The following is a 19,410-nucleotide window of genomic DNA, read 5'->3' as shown; positions in this document are numbered from 1 at the left end:
TCTGTTTGGCTCCATATGAGCAGGATTCAGTGACCTCTGCCTTCATATCATTTCTGCCAGTCCCAATTTCCAAAGGTCACATGAAAACCTTGAGGAACATCATCCTTTCCCTGTCATTTCTTCCTCCAATATCCCAGCTCCCACTGGGAGTTGACGTTTCTTCCCAGAGGCTTATTCCAATCCTCCACCTTTGAGTGGAGTGCACTCTCTGCCTTGCTTCTGGAACTTTGAACCATCAGAAAGAACCATGGAAATATTACTGGTCTAAGACCAGCCAAATGCCTCTTTGTTCTGAACAAGAGGATGTTGGAGTCGTTTGCTTGCATTAAAATGGAAATTTCAGGACAATAAGAAATAGAAACTTGCTCAAGGTCTCACTCTCCAATCCCCTATTAAATGAAGTACCAGGGGATATTTAAATAGCACCTGCACTCCTGGATAAAGGAGGGCTTCTTCAGCTGCAGACCTGCAGGGAGCCCCAAGCAGTGGGTGATGGCCCTCGAAGCAACCAAAACGCTGTGAGCAACCAGCATGACCCTTTCCAGGGCAGGGCAGCCATCTCTACCCTCTTGCTATTGCATCCAGGCCCAAAGGTATGATCACAACTTATCTTACCAGATTTGGGACAATATGGGGTAAATGTCATCCTAATTTTGGTAGAAATATAAAAGCAAGTAAGCATGATTTCTAAACAGATGGAATTTTAGTCTAGGGTTTGCAAAAGTTATATTCGCCTTCATTGTCATTGTAATTGCCTATAGAGTGGCAAGTAGAACTCCTTGTTCCTTTCCTAAAAATCTGCACCTAATAGCCTCAGCCTGTTAATCCTGTTTCTCATAATTGGGAAACACTGTCTGATGGACTCAGGGCTCTCCTGTAACAACCACATGCCAGCGAGTGGTACTGTTCTGAGAAGAACATCTGCCTTCCTTGAGGACCACACACCCTGGTCCTCTTACAGGTGGACACACATACTCTGCCTCAAGAACTAGTCTGGGGTTGGCAACATCTTCATCCTGGGCAATCAGAGTCCTTCCCATGGAACTGTGTAACTTGAGCTCGCCAGAGACAGCCCTTTCCACTCTGGAGGTAAGATTGGGAATATGTGAGTCCAGAGCCATCAGCTGCTCCTGGGCCTACTGCCTGTCCCAAGCCCACCTGCAGGAGGAGAAAAGGAACCTGACACACACAAGAGAAGCAGAGGTGAGGGACACCGAGGGGGCCCGAGGTTCCAGTGACAAAAGTCCTTAGAAAAGTCGTGGGTACAGCCTTCCTGAGGCTCTGTTTTTAGGTTGTGGTTTTTTTTTCTGATATTGGTTTTGACTTTCTGAACTACCCTGATCCCTCCAATGTATCTTTTTTTTTTTTTTTTTCCTAAGAAGATGTTGGGGGTAGGAGTTTATTAATTTATTTATTTTTGCTGTGTTGGGTCTTCATTTCTGTGCGAGGGCTTTCTCTAGTTGTGGCAAGCGGGGGCCACTCTTGATCGCGGTGCGCAGGCCTCTCACTATCATGGCCTCTCTTGTGGCGGAGCACAGGCTTCAGACGCGCAGGCTCAGTAGTTGTGGCTCACGGGCCTAGTTGCTCCATGGCATGTGGGATCCTCCCAGACCAGGGCTCGAACCCGTGTCCCCTGCATTAGCAGGCAGATTCTCAACCACTGCGCCACCAGGGAAGCCCACCTCCAATGTATCTTTTTATGCTTAGATGAATCTATTTGGTTTTCTAATACCTGGAACTCAAAGAATCCTAATTACCAAATGGCCCATTATTTATCTTGATAATTGATATAATTACTATGTTCCGGGAATTGTGTGAGGCCTTGAGGAAACGCGCATAAGTAGAATGGCTTCTCCTCCTACAGTACTCACCCTCGGGGGAGCCGCAGCTGGGTAGCACTTCTTTCTCTGAGCTCCTGGATTTATCTGGGTGTCAACGACCCTTTCTGAGGATACTTTAGCACCTCTCTCCACAGGAGCAGCAATGGCCCTTTTTCCATTTTATATTCCTATTATCTAGTGCAATCATAAAGACCCTCTGAGTATTTGTTATGGGAATAAGTGAAATGCAATAATAATAACAACGAATGTTTTATAGTTTTCAAAGCCCTTTCAGATAAATTATATCAAATACCTAGAATATCCATGGGATCTTTATAGTAGAAAGTTGATGTTTATCAGCATCACAGCCAAATAAGAACATCCTGTAAGACCTTCAGCTTCCTTCCCTTTTCTTATCTAATCTTAATCTGGCTTTCTAAGGAGGCCTTCTTACTGGGAAAAGAATGAGCTAATGACCAAGAGCAGGGGAGGAAGGGTGATAAAAGCATCTGGTTAACTTGGTTGCATTTCCTGAAAATAAAATTAATTGGTTTCTGTCAAAGATGAATCTCAGGGCCTCAGGTACCTAACAACCTGATCCTCCAGTGGTGACCTAGGAAGCAAAGTTCAGGATCTGCAAAGCTGAGGCCCCGACACCTCATTCACTCTTTCATTCAACAAGTTCTATTGAGTGCCAATTATGTATCAAGCATTACGGTAATTGTTGTTACTCTCCCCACTCTCCGTAGTTTACAGCCTAGTACAGTGGTTCTCAAACTGACTTGTACCTTGGAATCACCAGGAGAGCTGATACCTGAATCCCATCCCCAGAGACTGAAATTTCATTAGTCTGGGGTGTGATCTGGATATCTGGAGTTTTCACATGTCCCCAGGTGATTCTAAGTGTGTCACCAAGGCTGAGAACCACTGGTGTAGGGAAAGAGAAAGGGAATTACTAGCAAGATTTAAGCACATGATGCAATGGGGCCACGTGAGACCCTCTCTGCCCAGGCTTGGAAGACCCTGAGAGGCTTCCCGGAGGAGGCAACAGAGACTTAAGGGGCCATGAGGACTGGCCAGGTGATGATGTTGGGAAGATGGGAGAAGAGTATTCTGAGCAAAAAGAACAGTAAATGTCATAAGAAAGTGCCCTGAAGAGAGAGAGCAATCCTGGTGTGTTAGATGAGAATAGAAAATGGCTTTACAGCAAAAGGAGGGATAAGCAGTGATAAAAATTGAGCTTGAAAAGGTGAGCAAAGGTCAAAACACAAAAATGGAAGTGTAACTCGGAAGGCAATGGGGACATGTGACAAGGTGTGCCCCAGGAGAATGAAAGCATCAGCTGTGTTAGAGCCAGAACCCTCATTCATCGGAATAACTCTGATGGCCACACCTGTAAATAGGACCAGCTTGGTGGCGTGTTAATGTGGCTTTGTAATTGTGTTAATGATTTATCCTCCCTTTTAAAAATCTTGTCTATACCTAGTCATTGTGTGTGATAAATTTATAGGCTTCTTTTTCTCCCCACGAGATCAAAGCTACTGCATCATCTCATTAACCTTCACCACTGGAGAAGATGGTGAGGTAAATGATATCATATTAGGGAAAATTTTAAACACTTAAAATCTAAAAGACTTGCCAAAAACTCAGTGTGGTAAACTGAGAAAATGCCGAGTTCTGGGGCTGCTTTTTCTGCTGATTCTTAGGCTCTGATTTATCTGTGAGATGACATTGTGGAGAGAGGGGAACAGGTCAGCTCAGAGCATTTCTGAAGAGCAGGGTAGCACCGAGCTTCAAGCTAACCCGCATTTAGAAAGATATCAGAGGGGAACGAAATTGCTTTTTGCTCAGAGAAACTCTTCTGGTTTCAGTTCCAGGGGAAATAGTTAATTCATGAACTGAGCTGTGAGAGAAATGAATGCATTGGTTCCCAGAGGAAAAGGGATCTGGCCATCTCGCCAACTGCTAATACAAATTTTAGGCTATTTTACATTTGCCCTGAATGCTAGATGAGCTAGCTAGATATTGCTTATCTAAAGCTAAAACACTTTGGACTGTATTTGACGGGTAGATTTTTGCTAACTCAGCCACAACACGATGAGGTTGGCCCATTTATTTGGTTTTGAAGCGGTCGACTGTGTTTCCCAACAAACTGGCAGCTCTTGTAGGCCCCCATCTGATTTTCTGCTGCTCATGCCTGAAGTTCCCTCTCAGCCTGATCACCTGAAAAAGGTGGTTCAAGTTCATCTTTCGGTTCCAGCTCTGAACTCAGTCCATTGCCTGAGTTCAGACAAAGAGGTCAGAGTGTGGATTAGACCAGGACTTCTCAAACTGTAATGCATGTACTCCCACATCACCTGGAGATCTTGTGAAAGCGCAGACCCCACATGCTGCATTTCCGACAAGCTCCCAAGTGGTGTCGATGCTGCATGTCCATGAACCACACCTTTTTCTCTACCTGTTCTGAAGCTCTGAGATCTCTCCTCTCAAAAGCATCTTCCCCGTCAGCCTGCTTCAGTTTCTGTTAGTAGAACATCTGAGTCTTAAAGGCCTTTTGCCCTTCCAGAGTCTCCTTTTTAAAACACTTTCCCTGGAGGATTAATATTTGATGCTGTGTCTCAGCTAAGAGTATCAGGGATTAGGTTTCAGTTGGTTGAAATACAAACCAAACTGGAATGAGTCAGGACTGTAGATATTAAAGGGACAAAAGCAGCAGGGAACAAAGAAAGGGACTCATTGATGATACATTCTTCCCCAATTAAAGGGAAACTAACAAATGAAAACCAAGCCACTCTCCTTGCCTTCAGTAGAGTTTCAAACCAGAGAATGTTACCTAGAACACACTGGAAAGTCATAACCTTGGAGGTAAATCCCACTCTGCCCTAGGCTTGGGATATAGGGCAAACTATGTAACCTTCTGCATTGGTTTCCTAATCTGTAGAATGGAAATGACAGTACCTACTCCATCCATCCCAAGTTATTGTGAGGGTTAAATGAGATACCTAATCTTAGCTATTGCCAAGCACCTAGTATGGTGGCCCTAATAGTCACTCAAAATATAATCAAAATGTAACAAACAATGCTGTTGAGGTCTGCAAAATTCAGATTAGCAGAAGAGCTCGAGAAGGACTTCAGGAATTCAATAAGCTCCAGTTTGGGATGTACAAAGGAATTACACATCATCATGTAATTTGTCCTCTTGTATCTTGTACTCCATCTCAGCTCTCCGCCTGCGATGACGCCTTCCTCGACTCCTCCTTTTAATGATTGTGCCTATCTCATTTACTCCTAGATTCTTTTTCTTGGGAAATGCATATTCAAGAAAGAAAACAGCCGGAGGAATTATTACAGATTCTTCTTGGTATACCTTACTTAATTAGAAGAAAACACTGAAAATCCATTACTTCACTTGCCATTTACTACCTGATGTTGGGCAAATAACAAACTTTCCCACCCTTGGTTTCCTGCTCCAGGAAACCAAGTGGAAGCAAGAGCAGCTATCCCAGAGGGTTGCTGTGCAGCTAATATGGAATATTATTGTACATGGCCCTTCAGTCATTGAAAACTGCAGTCCCTTCTACCCCAAGCCCCCTTCAGTGTCCCTTCATCCCATGTGTCAAATGGACTAGTCCCTTAGAAGCAAATAAACCAACCTAAACGTTGATTCTAACCTTATTGCTTCATTTTTTTTCCAAACACGATATGTTCACTCCTGTTCTCTTATCCCTTCCCAAGCTGATGCTGCCCATTGCTGCCCATTTCTCCCCAAACCGTAGCAGCCCAAAGAACTATTTGGAGAAGCTGAGTTGAATGTGATGTTTTAGGGCTGTTCTTTTCTAACAATAGGTCTAAACAGGGCCAGTTTGAATTTCTAAGGAGGTCAGCATCTCAGCCACTCAGCCTCACAGTGGGAACTGCTCATGCGAAAAGGAGGTGTCAGGGACAATACTGCAGGGGACAATGGGGATCCCCCAAGAGGGGCTCTCTTTCTCCTCCCTAGGACTCAAATGGCCCCAAGCCAAGAATCCAAAACAAAATTGTCAACATATGCTTCGTTTCCCGACAAATGATGTTCGGTTTAGGCCATGATAATTTTTCTAAAATACCATTTAATATAAATTTTGTTTTTCATATGGGTTAGCAGGTGGGGCCTGAAAGGTGCAGAGCAGAATGGCTGTGTGGTATGTCGTAAGTCAAGTTGGTAGAGTGACAGGTTCCATGGGTCTGCATGGGGTAGGGAGCTGTTAAAAAAATAAAAAGGAAATCAAGTCAACACTTAGGTGTTGTGAAGATGGAAAAAAATCATAATTTAAGAATCTAGGGGTTGTTAATCGGATTTTTTTTTTAAGATGGGAAATGAAGTGTTGAAATACCCCTTGGGTAGAGTACCACTTTTATCAATTCTCACCTCCTCTTTGGGTCTCAGTTTCCTTATCCAGAAAAGGAGGCTAGTTTTGGGTCAGAGATCACAAAGAGATTTCCCTTCATGTGCTAACTCTGACCTGTGGCAGTGGCTGCTCTGAGGACTGGCCTGAGAAGTCTGAGGCTCCAGCTGGACTGGTGTCACGATAAGTAATTATCTGTCATGAGTCTAGGGTAGAGCCGGTTACAGTTGTGCTAAACGCTTGAACCCATGTGAATTAGATGGTTTCTGAAGTCCCTTGCATTCTTTTTTTAAAATATTTATTTCTTTTCCTCTTTTTTTGGCTGTGTCGGGTCTTAGTTGTGACACATGGGATCTTCGTTGAGGCATGCGGGATCTTCTTGTTATGCAGGCGGCCTCTGTTGTGGTGCTCAGGCCTCTCTCTAGTTGTGGCACACAGGCTCCAGGGCACATGGGCTCTGTAGTTTGCGACACGTGGGCTCTCTCATTGAGGCTTATAAGCTCAGTAGTTGTGGTGCAAGGGCTTAGTTGTGGCGTGTGGGATCTTAGTTCCCCGACCAGGGATCGAACTTGCGTCCCCTGCATTGAAAGGTGGATTCTTTACCACTGGACCACCAGGGAAGTCCCATCCCTTGCATTCTTAATAGTTATTGAGCCTAATGTGCCCACCATGGGATGAAGGGCACAGGAAGAGGAGGAGCTGCAGAGTATTAGATTGGGAGGCTCCAGAGAGAGGAGAGTCACCTACAGGTCACCTAGGAGCATAGCTTTAGTTAAAAGACACCCTGAAGTTTGGCTCCCTTTGCAACTAAATGCCACCCACAAAAATTCAAGCCCAGGCAATATGTGTGACACAGAGACCAAGAAACATCTTTTTAAAAAAACAACAAAGGGCTTCCCTGGTGGCGCAGTGGTTGAGAGTCCGCCTGCCGATGCAGGGGACGCAGGTTCGTGCCCCAGTCCGGGAAGATCCCACATGCCACGGAGCGGCTGGGCCCGTGAGCCATGGCCGCTGAGCCTGCGTGTCCGGAGCCTGTGCTCTGCAACGGGAGAGGCCACAACAGTGAGAGGCCCGCGTACCACAAAAAAATTAAAAAATAAAATATAAAAGAACAACAAAAATATAGGTCCTCACAGTTCCTTCGTTTGGCACGTAGGATGGGTTGAATGGTGGTTCCCAAAAAGATTTTTCCATTTCTTCATGTCTAGAACCTGTGAATCTTCCCTTATTTCATAAAAGGGTGTTTGCAGAAGTAATTAAGTTAAAGATCTTGAGATGAAATCATCCGGGATTACTCAGGTGGGTCCTAAATCCAGTGATGAGTGTCCTTATAAGAGACAGGAGAGGTGACACAGGAAGAGGAGGAGGGATTGTGGCCATCGAGGCAGAGGTTGGAGTGATGCAGGCCAAGGAGGCCAAGGAGGGCTGACAGCCACCCGCAGCTGGAAGAGGCAGGGGAGGATCCTCCCCTGGCCCCCAGAAAATAAACATGAGAAAATAAACATCTGTTGTTATAAGCCACCAAGTTTCAGGTCATTTTTACAACAGCCTCAGGAAACTAATATAGCAGCCTGTTGGACTAACGGTGGGCACAGAATGGCTCAGGCTGGCCAGAGGAAGAGTCAGCCTCGTGGGTTCTGCAGAGGACACTGGCCCAGGTCCCCACCATTCCTTCCAGCCTCCCCTGCCCTTCAGACTCTCTGCCTGACACAGGATCATTTCCGCAGCCCAAGCAAGGGGCCCATGCCCGGATTCCACTGGGCCTCCACTCAACTGCACCATCTTAGCCTTCAGATGGCCTCATGCAGGCCACCCTCAAGCCCACCTTGACCTCAGCCAAGTTCTATAGTCTAACTCAGCTATAAGCTTAATAATTCAGGTAATTCTAGTTGCACAGAACGCTCCTGGCTCTGTTGGAGAACATACTCTCAAGATAGACTCCCTCCCCTTTATTACCCAAATGACAGCTTATGACTGCGTGCACAAATACCACCGAAGCTCGGCCAGCATCTGCCAGCTGAAAATGGAGCAGAAGAGGAACTCAAATGTGATCAACCTCCCTGAAACAGTGTTTGATAAGGAAACGTTACTCTCCAATTTGCAATACATAATGGGCAAAGGGACCATGTCTGAAATTTCATCTTGATAACCTCAGAATTTCAATCTATAAGAAGGAACAGCAATTCACAGTAATAACAAGTAGACCAAACCATGAATTTCTTTTGCTGTTATTGCCCCTGCCTTACCTTTTTCTAACGATGGGTATTGCTGGGCCTACTGAGGAAATCTGAATTTCACTATATAGCAAGCCCCTCTCCCTCCCCTGAAACTTACACACACTAGGCCCACTTGTCATTTCATTCCACAGCCACTTACTAGACCTCTCTAGGAAAAACAGAGCCAGCTGTCCTGTGAGCTCTCCCTCCCCACCCCTGTCACAGCTTGTGGCAAGGGACTAATGTGGCTCAAACCTCTCGTTTTATTATGAGAGTTGTGGTGAGGAAAACCCAGGCCACGGATTCTATTTACTATATATTGCTATAATACCATATATTATTATAGCTTACTATTTACCATCTGTGTGACATAGAGCATTTATTTGACGTCTGGGAAACACTGGCTTCTCATCTATGGGGAAGGAATAATAATAGTTTTCTTGCATGATTACAGTGAGAATCAACGTACTTAATTCTGGGCCTGGCACATCTGAAGTCCTCAGGAAATATTCGTTACTGTGATTCCCATTGCTATTTTTGTGATTGTTGTCTTGACTACCCTCCCCCAAAGATACATAATCCCCTACCTCCCCCCCACCAGGTCTGCTTGCCTCCATGTTTGCTCATATGATGACTGAGGGAGGGATGCATGGAAGAAATGGAAGCACAGACTTGGAGCCTGCTGGATCAGAAGGGGCCCGAGCCATTCCAAGACTAGGAGATGCATCTGTGTACCAACCTCTTTGATGAACTCTCTTTCATATTCTGTACACAGAGTCCTCATTAGACACTTTTGCTTCAGAAATCACAGCAGCCTAACTGACACTTGGTCTTATCTCCCAAATCACCAACCTGTGTGTGAAATATGCATCACCCCGAGAAACCCATCACAAATTTTGCTTTGTCAATGATTAGACACGTTACTCCAAAATTGCCCAGTGCAGACAGCCCAGGCTGCTTTGGCCCCTCCCTTCCACCTGGGATGGCCCTAGTCACCTTTGGCCACGCACAGGGGGAAGGGCTTCTGTTTCTGTCCCCACCAACCTGGTCTTTGTCCACCAAAAACTCCAGCCTCATCCCCCTTGGGATGCTGGCTCTATGCAGCACTTTAAACTGTGGTGCATCCCACTGCACCCCCTTCTGCGCCTCAGCTCTGACTCTTCCCCTCAACCTGCCCACCGCTGCCCTCACCTCTCCATTTAGCCATGCTCTTCTGTACCTGTACACATCCGGCTCTTGACCAAAATGCAGGTTATTGACATTGCCTCGGACCTCCTTAGGCGAAGTTCAACCTTCCTGATTGTTCCCACCAATGTACTCCAGCTCTGTTGTAAGTGGGAGCTGGGAAGTGCGCCTGGTCATCCGGGCGATGCTCCAAATCGCCCTGCAGTGTCCTCACCCGAATCAAAGTTCTCCCTTTTGCTGTACAATCAATCAGCCTCGAAGTTTACCTGATGAACTTATGTAAACGACTGTGAGAAAGCAAAGGCTCTCCCTTCGGGACTGGTAACCTAACAGGTAGGCATTCCTCAGCGTCCTCTGTTGGCCAAAACATTGGGAACCTTTGTACCCTTTTCAAAAATGAGTTATTTAAACAAAAGTCAGTCAGTGCGTTAGTTTGCTAGGGCTGCCATAACGAAGTATCACAAACTGAGTAGCTTAAACAACAGAAATTTATTATCTCAGTGTTCTGGAGGCCAGAAGTCTGAAATCAAGATGTGAGCAGGGTTGCTGCCTTCTGAGGGCTGTGAGGGACAGTCTGTCCCACGCCTCTCCTCCAGCTTGTGCTACCCTCAGGAGCTCTTCGCCTTGTAGACGGCTTTCTACCTGTGTCTTCACATCATCTTCCTTCTGTACATATCTGTCTGTGCATCCAAATTTCCACATTTTATAAGGACACCAGTCATATTGGATTATGGACCGCCCTAATGACCTCATCTTAATTTGATCATCTGCAAAGACCCTATTTCCAAATAAGGTCACATTCACAGGCCCTGGGGGCTAGGACTCCAACACATTTTGGAGGGGACACAGCTTAACCCATAACTTAGGTACACTGTATCCTTATTTATATCAAGAATTCATTCCCCAAAACCTCATATGATATAAAGCTTTCATAATTAATTTTTCTAAAGGAAAAACAATAGTTGAGGGCAAGGTGGAGGGACAATTATCTCAAGATGTATTTATCATGTTGTTCTTTAATATCTCTTTTTTTCTTTTCTCAGTCTCTTCTCTAATATTTTCCTTTGGGGACTCACTGAATTTATTGCCTGGCCTATCCCAGTGGTCACTTGGCTCGTGTAATGGCATTTTATGTAAATTTCACTGCAAAGTTACTGATTTTCAGACCTGATTTTCAGCACTGGCACAAGCAATATGACAGTGACATCTTGGATGATACAGTTATGTGATACAGAAATTTTTAAATGTTTAAGTAGCAATGAATATTAAAATAAAAGCACAAAAGGGATCAAAACCCCTTGCAGAAATTCTGGTGCATGCAGACCTGAGGGTGATCCACAGCCCTCTGACAGGGAAAGCAGGGTATTTCCATTAAGCAGCTGAAGTGACACTGTCGCCTGGCAATAGTGTGAACACAGGATGCAATTCATACAGGCCCCCTGCTTTGAAATTGTGAGAATTTTTATTTTATTGAAGTATAGTTGGTTTACAATGCTGTGCCAGTCTCTGCTGTACAAAAAAGTGACTCAGTTTTATACATATAGACATTCTTTTTAAAATATTCTTTTCCATTATGGTTTATCCCAAGAGATTGGATATAGTTCCCTGTGCTGTACAGTAGGGCCTTGTTGTTTATCCATTCCAAAGGTAATCAGTTGTGTGAATTTGTTTTTAATTTGAGGAATTTATCACTTTTTTTAAATTTCAAATTTGAGTAACCAGCTGAGACCTTGTTATTACTTCCAGGTCACGCTGTTTCAAATTCACATAGCTCAAATTTGCATTAAGTGCCACTGAACTGTGTAATAAGCATCTTTCCTTTAGCAGGAAGAACCGTAGACTAAAACTACCCAGAGGAAACCAGACAGATGGAAGCCTCATGTCTAGTCACAGACGCCAGCTTCGTGTAGATCAGTGGGTTTAGACATGTCTCATGGTTTTAAATTATTTATTCCCCAGTCCCTTCTGCCTAGCTCTGAAGTCTACTAACAAAAGAAATATTACCTTTATTATATGTTCTTTTGTCCTCCCCGTCTCCAGCTGCCGAAATAAGCTTTCGTTTCTTGGTATAAATGCTAAGCTCCTACAGCAAAATGACCTAAAGGTGACATGAGGCAGTTAGCACTCAGCAGCGTCCTGCTGTGGGTGTCCTCATATCGGGAGTCCTGAGACTCAGCTTTTAATTAAGACTTGGCTCTGCCATTAACAAGTGATACTTCTTGGGACAATTTGTCTGGGTTTCCATGTCTTCATAGTAATTGGTTTTGTGCATTTTTGTTTAAAGTGATGGAATGACAAAGGCAACACAGGAGATGCATGACTATGCTCTTTTAAGGAGAACTATGGCTCGTGAGAAGGGGATCTCAAATCCTGAGCCCTCTCTTCTCCCCACTACAATCATGGTTCTCCCGAGTCCCCAGGTGGTGCTGAGGTTTCATGGGCCACGGAGAGCCCTTTGGGCCCTTCCCATCGCTTTTGCTAACGTTCTCATTACGAATGGCTACACACCACCGACTCCCAAGCTTTCGTCTGCACCTTCACCCAGCCCTTATGGGAAAGAAGAGGCTATCTCGGAAGTGTTGTGCTCATCCTGACTTTAACTGCCCCACAGGTCTTGGACCAGCCCATCCTTGGGCTCTTGGATAGAAGGGCCTCAGGTAGACACAGTATACATTTTTCTGACTCAAAGCACATGATTTGTTTCAGAAGAGATTTGTGAATTTTCAAATAATCTGAAAAATATGACCATCAAATCATATTTAGTTAAGACTCTAATTAATTGCCTTGACCAAAAAAGAACACAATTACATTGAATTCATCTACCCAAGGAAATCAGAGTGGAACCCATGACCACTCACTTCTCCCTTATTAGTGAGAAACAAGAATCCTCTCCCCCGCCCCAACCAATCTCTATTTGTGATTCCACAGTCCAGCCCCATTTTTTTTTTTTTTTTTTTTTTTCCCCGGTACGTGGGCCTCTCACTGTTGTGGCCTCTCCTGTTGCGGAGCACAGGCTCCGGACGCGCAGGCTCAGCGGCCATGGCTCACGGGCCCAGCCGCTTCGCGGCATGTGGGATCTTCCCGGACCAGGGCACGAACCCCTGTCCCCTGCATCGGCAGGCGGACTCTCAACCACTGCGCCACCAGGGAAGCCCCAGCCCCATTTCTTCTTTCCAAAATCCTTTCCTCTCTATGTAAATAAAGGAAGACATTAATTTTCAGCCTCATGGAAAGATAAACAAAAGGAAGAATGCATCTTGTCCCAGTCTTTAGGAATTTCAATGTAAAAATGCGTTCCATTTGTAGAACAAAGGCTTGTTATTTTCACCCCATCTTCAGGAATGGTGATTCCCAGAAAGGTCTGGAATTTTAACTTTTGGTTTCATGCTTGACATCTGGATGGGTTTGTTTATGTGTGACTGTTTCTCATCTTGGGAAGGTGGGAGTGGCGAGAGAAAGGCATTAAATACTCAACTCTTGCCTGCCCATCAGCACTGGCAGCAACTGGTGTCAATAAAGATAGTGGAAAATGAACTGTGATTCCAACATCTGTGAACCAGGTCTCCCTTGGAGCTGACGTGCAAGTTGGAGACAGGTAGATGGCGCCTTGCCTCTTCAGGCTGCAGTGGGGCAGAATAACTTCTTAGGGAAGGTAAACAGGCTTCCCAGGCATGAATATCATTCTACTCATTTTCTTCTGGGAACAGTGCTCCGAAATAGGTTGATGAAGACGTCAGGATACCCAGTTATTTTAAAGCCATTTGGCAATTTTTTCTGTAGTTGTCCAAAAGGTCATTAGACTTGCCGACAGCCGATGTTGCATGCCAACTTGTTTGCAGAAGAACCCAATTATCACACACAAAAACCCTCCGGTTGCAGATCAGTTTACTCGCCTGCCAGCTTTCAGAAAAGAGAAAGAAACAGATGTTCCTCATGCTCTGACTTCAACAGGCCTCCAACCAACCCTTCCAGCAGCAGAGACCTGATCTCAGCCCAGTGGGCACCTTTGAACCAAAGTCCTGCGTCCCCTCTGGCATCTGGTCCACCCCACCCCCTCTGCCCCCAGCCTCCCAGGCCCAGTCAGTGCTCAGAGGAGCCAGGTCTCTTCTAACTTGTTTTCCTTTTTTAAAACAGAGAAGTTTTTTTTTTTCTGGTTTTGAAAATAACCAAGAGCTGCAGTGCTAACTCTCAAGGTGAACTTGGCCGAAGGGAGGTGTAGTTGTGGACTCTGTGACCTGCCAGCTTGAGTGACAGGATGTTTACAGTCATCGGGAGACTCTGAGAATTGAAGGCCTCTGTAGATTTCTTGGTTTTTATGAATGTTTAAAAATACAGTGATTTTTTAAAGGGCCTCATTTAGGAATCATCTATCTCATGTTTTCTAATCTGTATATTTAAACTTCTATGTCATTTATCAATACAGTAGAGGCACTAATGATGAATAATTATGAGTGTGGAATTGTAAAAGTTCAGAATATGTAGTAATTTACAGAGGCAGCGCAGCACAGTGGTCAAGGCACAGACTGCCCTTGGGTTTGCTACAGCAGAATGCCCAGGAATCCAACTGGCCCTAAGGTCCATGCTCAAGCTGCCAGTGCCTGGCCTTCACAGCCTCCAGGCTCTGTGTTCATTTTTCTAGTCAGGCCATGGTATAAACTGAATTGGTGACCCTACCCACCCACCCCAATTCATACATCGATGCCCTAGCCCCCAGTGTGACTGGCCTTTACAGAGATAATTAAGGTTAAATGAGGTCATAAGGGTGGGGCCCTAATCCCATAGTACTGGTGTTCTTAAAAGAAGAGGAAGAGACAGATGCCAGAGAGCTCCCTCTCTCTCTGCACGTGCACAGGGGGAAGGCTAAGTGAGGACACAGTGAGAAGGTGGGAAGAGAGGTTTCACCATAAACCAACCAACAGCACCTTGATCTTGTACACCCAGCCTCCAGAACTTCAAGAAAATAGATTTCTGTTGTTTAAGCCACCCAGTCTGTGGTATTTTGTGATGACAGCCCTAGCAGACTAATATAGACCATAAATGTCCAAACAGGTCCACTCAGCAACTAATAGGAATCGCAATGCAGTAAAACTCCCCACACGCTTTTTCAGGGAAAGACATTTCTGGGACACCTTTTGCCCCAATGATTATTCCTCACCCACTGATTTCTGTGTTTCAAGGAGAAGCTTCCCTTCCTGCTGACTTTAAGCATCCTGTGGAATAAAGATCATCTACAGGAAAGGCATCATCTAATCTCAACCACAGAGACTCCCTGAGGGATCAAGGAACACAGCCAGAGAATTTCACTCTCTGGGCATCTCTGCTCCTATGCAAAGAGGGGCTTATGCAGAAAGGATTTACCCACATGACAAAATTGCCATAAGGTAACTGCTAATGACATGGCTGCCGCTCCATGCAGAGCACCTGCCGCCACCTGACACAGCACAAAGCTCCACATTTTGGCAGCACTTCTTTGCCTAACACAAATGATCTTATTTTCACAAGCAGCTGGAACTGCCAAAAGCCCCAGTGAACAAACACAGTCTGGCAGATGCCACGATGGGGCTGAGAATATGAGTTCCTGGGATGGGAACTGACAGGTTTACACACTTCCCCAGGTCCCAGCAGGCAGAGCACAGGCGACAGACACACACTGACCTGCATGTTAACGTCCCCAAAGTGCAGAGAACAGGACATGGGAGACGCAGGGGTGAAAGTGGTATGAAAGTGCTTTAAGGTGAAACGAAATGCTTCTCACCGCTTTAACCACTGAGGAGATTTTCAGATTATTCAAAGGCAAAGGCAGCCTATAAACAAGGTACAGGCACAGAAAATATGTTTTTAACTGGAAAAGCAATCCACGGCTGTCTAAATGCTTCATATGACAGAAATATTTACATTTACACAGAAGGAAGAAAAATGGTTAATTGGATTCTTCTGAATGAAGGACCGTTAAAGTGTATTTTCACAATAATTGGTAGCTTCTTGCCCAGGGACACTTGCAGCTATAGGAGTCCCTCAGGAATGTGGGAAATCACCCCTTCTCCGGTGGCAGCCTCTTGGATACATCCTCTACACTGCCACCGTGCCCCCCCAGAGAGCTTTATAAAATGCACAACTCTTCCCATCCTCCCGAGGGTTGCTCTTTTTTGCCCTTAAAGTTATAGCTACAGTCATAAGCATGGCCCATGCATGAGTCCCTTCATGATGGCCTTTGCCTACCCCTCTGCCATCATCTCCTGCCCTCAGACATCACTCCACACAATAAAGATCCCAAACTACTCACTCTCAAGCTGTCTTCATCTCCATAACTTTGCATATACTCTTTCATCCTCTACTCTGCTGAGTGAATTATGACCCATTCTTCAACATATGGGTCAAATTTACCCTTCTTGTCAAAGCTTCCCTGATGCTTCTAGGCTGTATTACTTGCTCCTTTCTTTACATCCCCAGAATACTCGAGGAGTCCCTTTGACGTGAGGTTTAATATTCCATTTTGTTAGGATGTCTTGATACATATTGAGATGATGGGCCCAGGTGGTAGGTACCATTCTTATTTTTCTTTGAGTCTCTTTAGTATCTCTAGGGCCAAGCATATTTAGCTGTTTGCCTAGCAAAATCTTTTGCTATTAAAATATGTGGAAACAGACAAACAAATGAAAAACACAAGGTGATTCATAAAATATCTTGAAGCATATGGAAAAGGTAATGTTCCCTAAAAATGTAGAAAAGTATACAACAAAACAACAAAAGAGGAAGGGAGGGAGGAAGGAAGGGAAGAAGGAAGAAAAGAAGAGCAAAGAAGATTATAGAGGACATTAGCTTGATGTCTTCAAAAAGACATGGAGGGCATGACCTCCAGGAAACAAGATCAGGGAACCACAAGAACAGAAGAGGTTGTGATGAAAGAAGAGACGTGACAGGAACCTGTGGAACTGGGGGAAAAAAAAAGCAAAAAGCAAGGAATTACAAAAGCAAAACCAAGACTAAATTAGAGCCATAAAAACCTTTCTTATTGTTCAGCTGTGTTTCCCCAGCTGGCACATCAGGCCCTGGCTTCTTCCTCCTGCCCAGTCTAAGCTACAGGAGTCCCAGCAGAGCTCCTGACTTAGCCCCACCCCTGCTAGGAATCTCTATTATCTGGAAGAATCGCAGCTGAGGTAGAGGGTGATAAGAAGAGCATTTAATTAGCCTTCTTAGGTAGGTAATCAGCTGCATCTTGGTCACTGGATGCTGAAAAATTGAAGAAAATAAGTTATCAAAGAGAGAGAAAAGAAAATCAAAAATTAAAAGAGTAGTAAAAATAAGAACAGAGGCAAAGATTGTTATCTTTACAAAATATGCATTTTGTGTTTTAAAGATAAGTTATGAGTCTGCCTCCAAAAGTATAGGCCACAAAAGCAAAAGTAAACAAACTGCACCATATCAAACCAAAAATCTTCTGTACAGTAAAGGAAATCATCAACAAAATGAAGGGACAACCTACTGAGTGGGAGAAAATATTTGCAAATCATAGATGTGATAAGGAGTTAATATCGGAAATATATAAAGAACTCTCATAATTCAATAGCAAAACAAAATCAATTAAGAAATAGGCAGAGGATCTAAATAGACATTTTTCCAAAGGAGACATACAAATGGCCAACAAGTACTGAGAAGATGCTCAGTACCACTAACCATCAGGGAAATGCAAATCAAAACCATAGTGAGATATCACCTGACACCTGTTAGAATGGCTATCATCAAAAGGACAAGAAATAACAAGGGTAGGCAAGGATGCGGGGCAAAGGGAACACTTGTGCACTGTTGTTGGGAATGTAAATTGATGCAGCAACTATGGAAAACAGTATGGAGGTTCCTCAAAAAATTAAAAATGGAACTACCGTATGATCTCACAATTCCACTTCTGGCTATTTATCAAAAGAAAATCAAAACACTAATTCAAAAAGGTATCTGGACTCCCATGTTCTTTGCAGCATTATTTATAATAGCCAAGATATGGAAACAATCTAAGTGTCCATCAATGGATATATGGATAAAGAAGATATGGCGCATAGATAGATAGATATAGATAGATAGATAGATAGATATAGATAGATACTACTCAGCCATAAAAAGGAATGAAATCTTAGGAAATCTTGCCTCTTGAGAAAACATGGATGGACATTGAGGGTAAAATGCTAAGTGAAATATGGAACACGGAGAAAGACAAATATTGTATGATCTCACTTATATGTGAAATACTTTTGAAAAAACAAACAAGCTCACAGATAAAGAGAACAGATTGGTGGTTACCAGAGGTAGAGGGTGAGTGAAATGGGTGAAGAAGGTCAAAAAGTGTAAACTTCCAGTTATAAAATAAAGAAGTCCTGGAGAATGTAATGTATAGCACAGTGAGTACAGATAATAATACTGTATTGCATATTTGAAAGTTGCTAAGAGAGTAGATCTTAAAAGTTCCCATCACAGGAAAAAAATTTTTTGTAACTATGTATGAGGATGGAAGTTAACTATACTTGTTGTTGCGATCATTTCGTAATCTATAAACATATCATATCATTACGTCATACACATGAAACTAATATAATGCTATATGTCAATTATGCCTCAATACATCTTTTTAAAATAAAGGTAAGTTATATTTTTATGACAAACATCAGAAAATACCCAAAAACAAATATTCAAAAGAAGTAAAAACTATCCTCAGATTATCACTAACATTGTAATCTATATTTTTCCAAAAATTACAGTTTTCATACTCTCATACACATTCCCTACATCAATTCTGTAAGTTCCTGTTGAAGATATTCTGTTAGACCAAATAAATCTAGGTGCTATTGAAAGATAAACCCAGAAATCTGCATGTTAAAATGATAAAAGTGTATTGCTTTCTCAGATCACAGACCATCGCTGACAACAGAGAGATTCTGCTTTTCACTCCAGGGCTCCTTCCAGCTTGTGATGCCAGGATCTCGGAGGCAACATCTGTGATATGTCTCCAAGGTCACTATGGAAGGGGAAGAGGGCAAAGTGAGCTTCTGTGGGGACAGGCCTGCAAAAGGTGTGCATCACTTCTGCTCACATTCCATTGACTCCATCGACTGAAAGGGATGAGGATCTAAGATTTAGCTTTGTGCCCAACATAACAGGAGACACACAGAGGTTGGGGAGCATTAGCAGTCTTTGGGTTGTGTAGTGGTTTTAAAAGAAGCCCACAAGTTGTCTGACGCTCCTCCCTTCAAAAGGTAGAGCCTAATTTCCTACCCCTGAGTGTGGGCTCAAGTTCTAACAAATGCATATGATGATGTGTGACTTCTAAGACTGGGTCATAAAAGGCATTGTAGGGCTTCCCTGGTGGCTCAGTGGTTGAGAGTCCGCCTGCCAATGCAGGGGACGCGGGTTCGTGCCCCGGTACGGGAAGATCCCACATGCCGCGGAGTGGCTAGTCCCATGAGCCATGGCCGCTGAGCCTGCGCGTCCAGAGCCTGTGCTCTGCAACGGGAGAGGCCATAACAGTGAGACGTCCACGTACCGCAAAAAAAAAAAAAAAAAAGGCATTGTAGCTTCCTCCTTGCTTATTCTGTCTTCTCTCTTGAATCATTTACTCTGAGCAAATGCCAGCTGCCATGTCAGGAGGATGCGCAAATGGTCCTATAGAGAGGTTAGGATGATACAGAATTTAAGACTCCTGCCCATAGCCAGCAATAAATCGAGTCAGACTTCCTCCTAACAGCCACAGAGAGGGCCATCTTGGAATTCATCTTCTAGCCCCAGTCCAGCCTTCAGATGACGGCAGCCCCAGCCCAC

General features: G+C 44.1%; 1 protein-coding gene and 1 long non-coding RNA gene across 6 annotated transcripts in view; one reads left to right on the top strand and one right to left on the bottom strand.

Moving 5' to 3' along the window:
* Nucleotides 1-19,410, bottom strand: part of GPR141 (G protein-coupled receptor 141) — a 186,881-nt gene that overhangs the window by 105,540 nt on the left and 61,931 nt on the right. The window contains exons 3-4 of one of the 5 annotated variants that reach the window (XM_067746743.1): nt 18,509-18,610; nt 7,341-13,506 (exon numbers count right to left, since the gene is read on the bottom strand). The exons of the other annotated variants lie outside the window; for them this stretch is intronic. Of the exons in view, the coding sequence (XP_067602844.1) occupies nt 18,538-18,610 (73 nt within the window). The 3' untranslated portion in view covers nt 7,341-13,506; nt 18,509-18,537. Of the gene's footprint in view, nt 1-7,340; nt 13,507-18,508; nt 18,611-19,410 lie in introns of those variants that run through there. 5 annotated transcript variants of the gene reach the window in all.
* Nucleotides 1-19,410, top strand: part of LOC137229195 (uncharacterized) — a 176,189-nt gene that overhangs the window by 100,783 nt on the left and 55,996 nt on the right. The window contains exon 6 of the long non-coding RNA XR_010945589.1: nt 18,500-18,664. This is a non-coding gene — a long non-coding RNA (uncharacterized lncRNA). The remainder of the gene's footprint in view (nt 1-18,499; nt 18,665-19,410) is intronic.

This window comes from Pseudorca crassidens, chromosome 8 (assembly GCF_039906515.1).
Source record: "Pseudorca crassidens isolate mPseCra1 chromosome 8, mPseCra1.hap1, whole genome shotgun sequence".
NCBI lineage: Eukaryota > Metazoa > Chordata > Mammalia > Artiodactyla > Delphinidae > Pseudorca > Pseudorca crassidens.
This window is presented reverse-complemented; position numbering and strand designations above follow the sequence as displayed.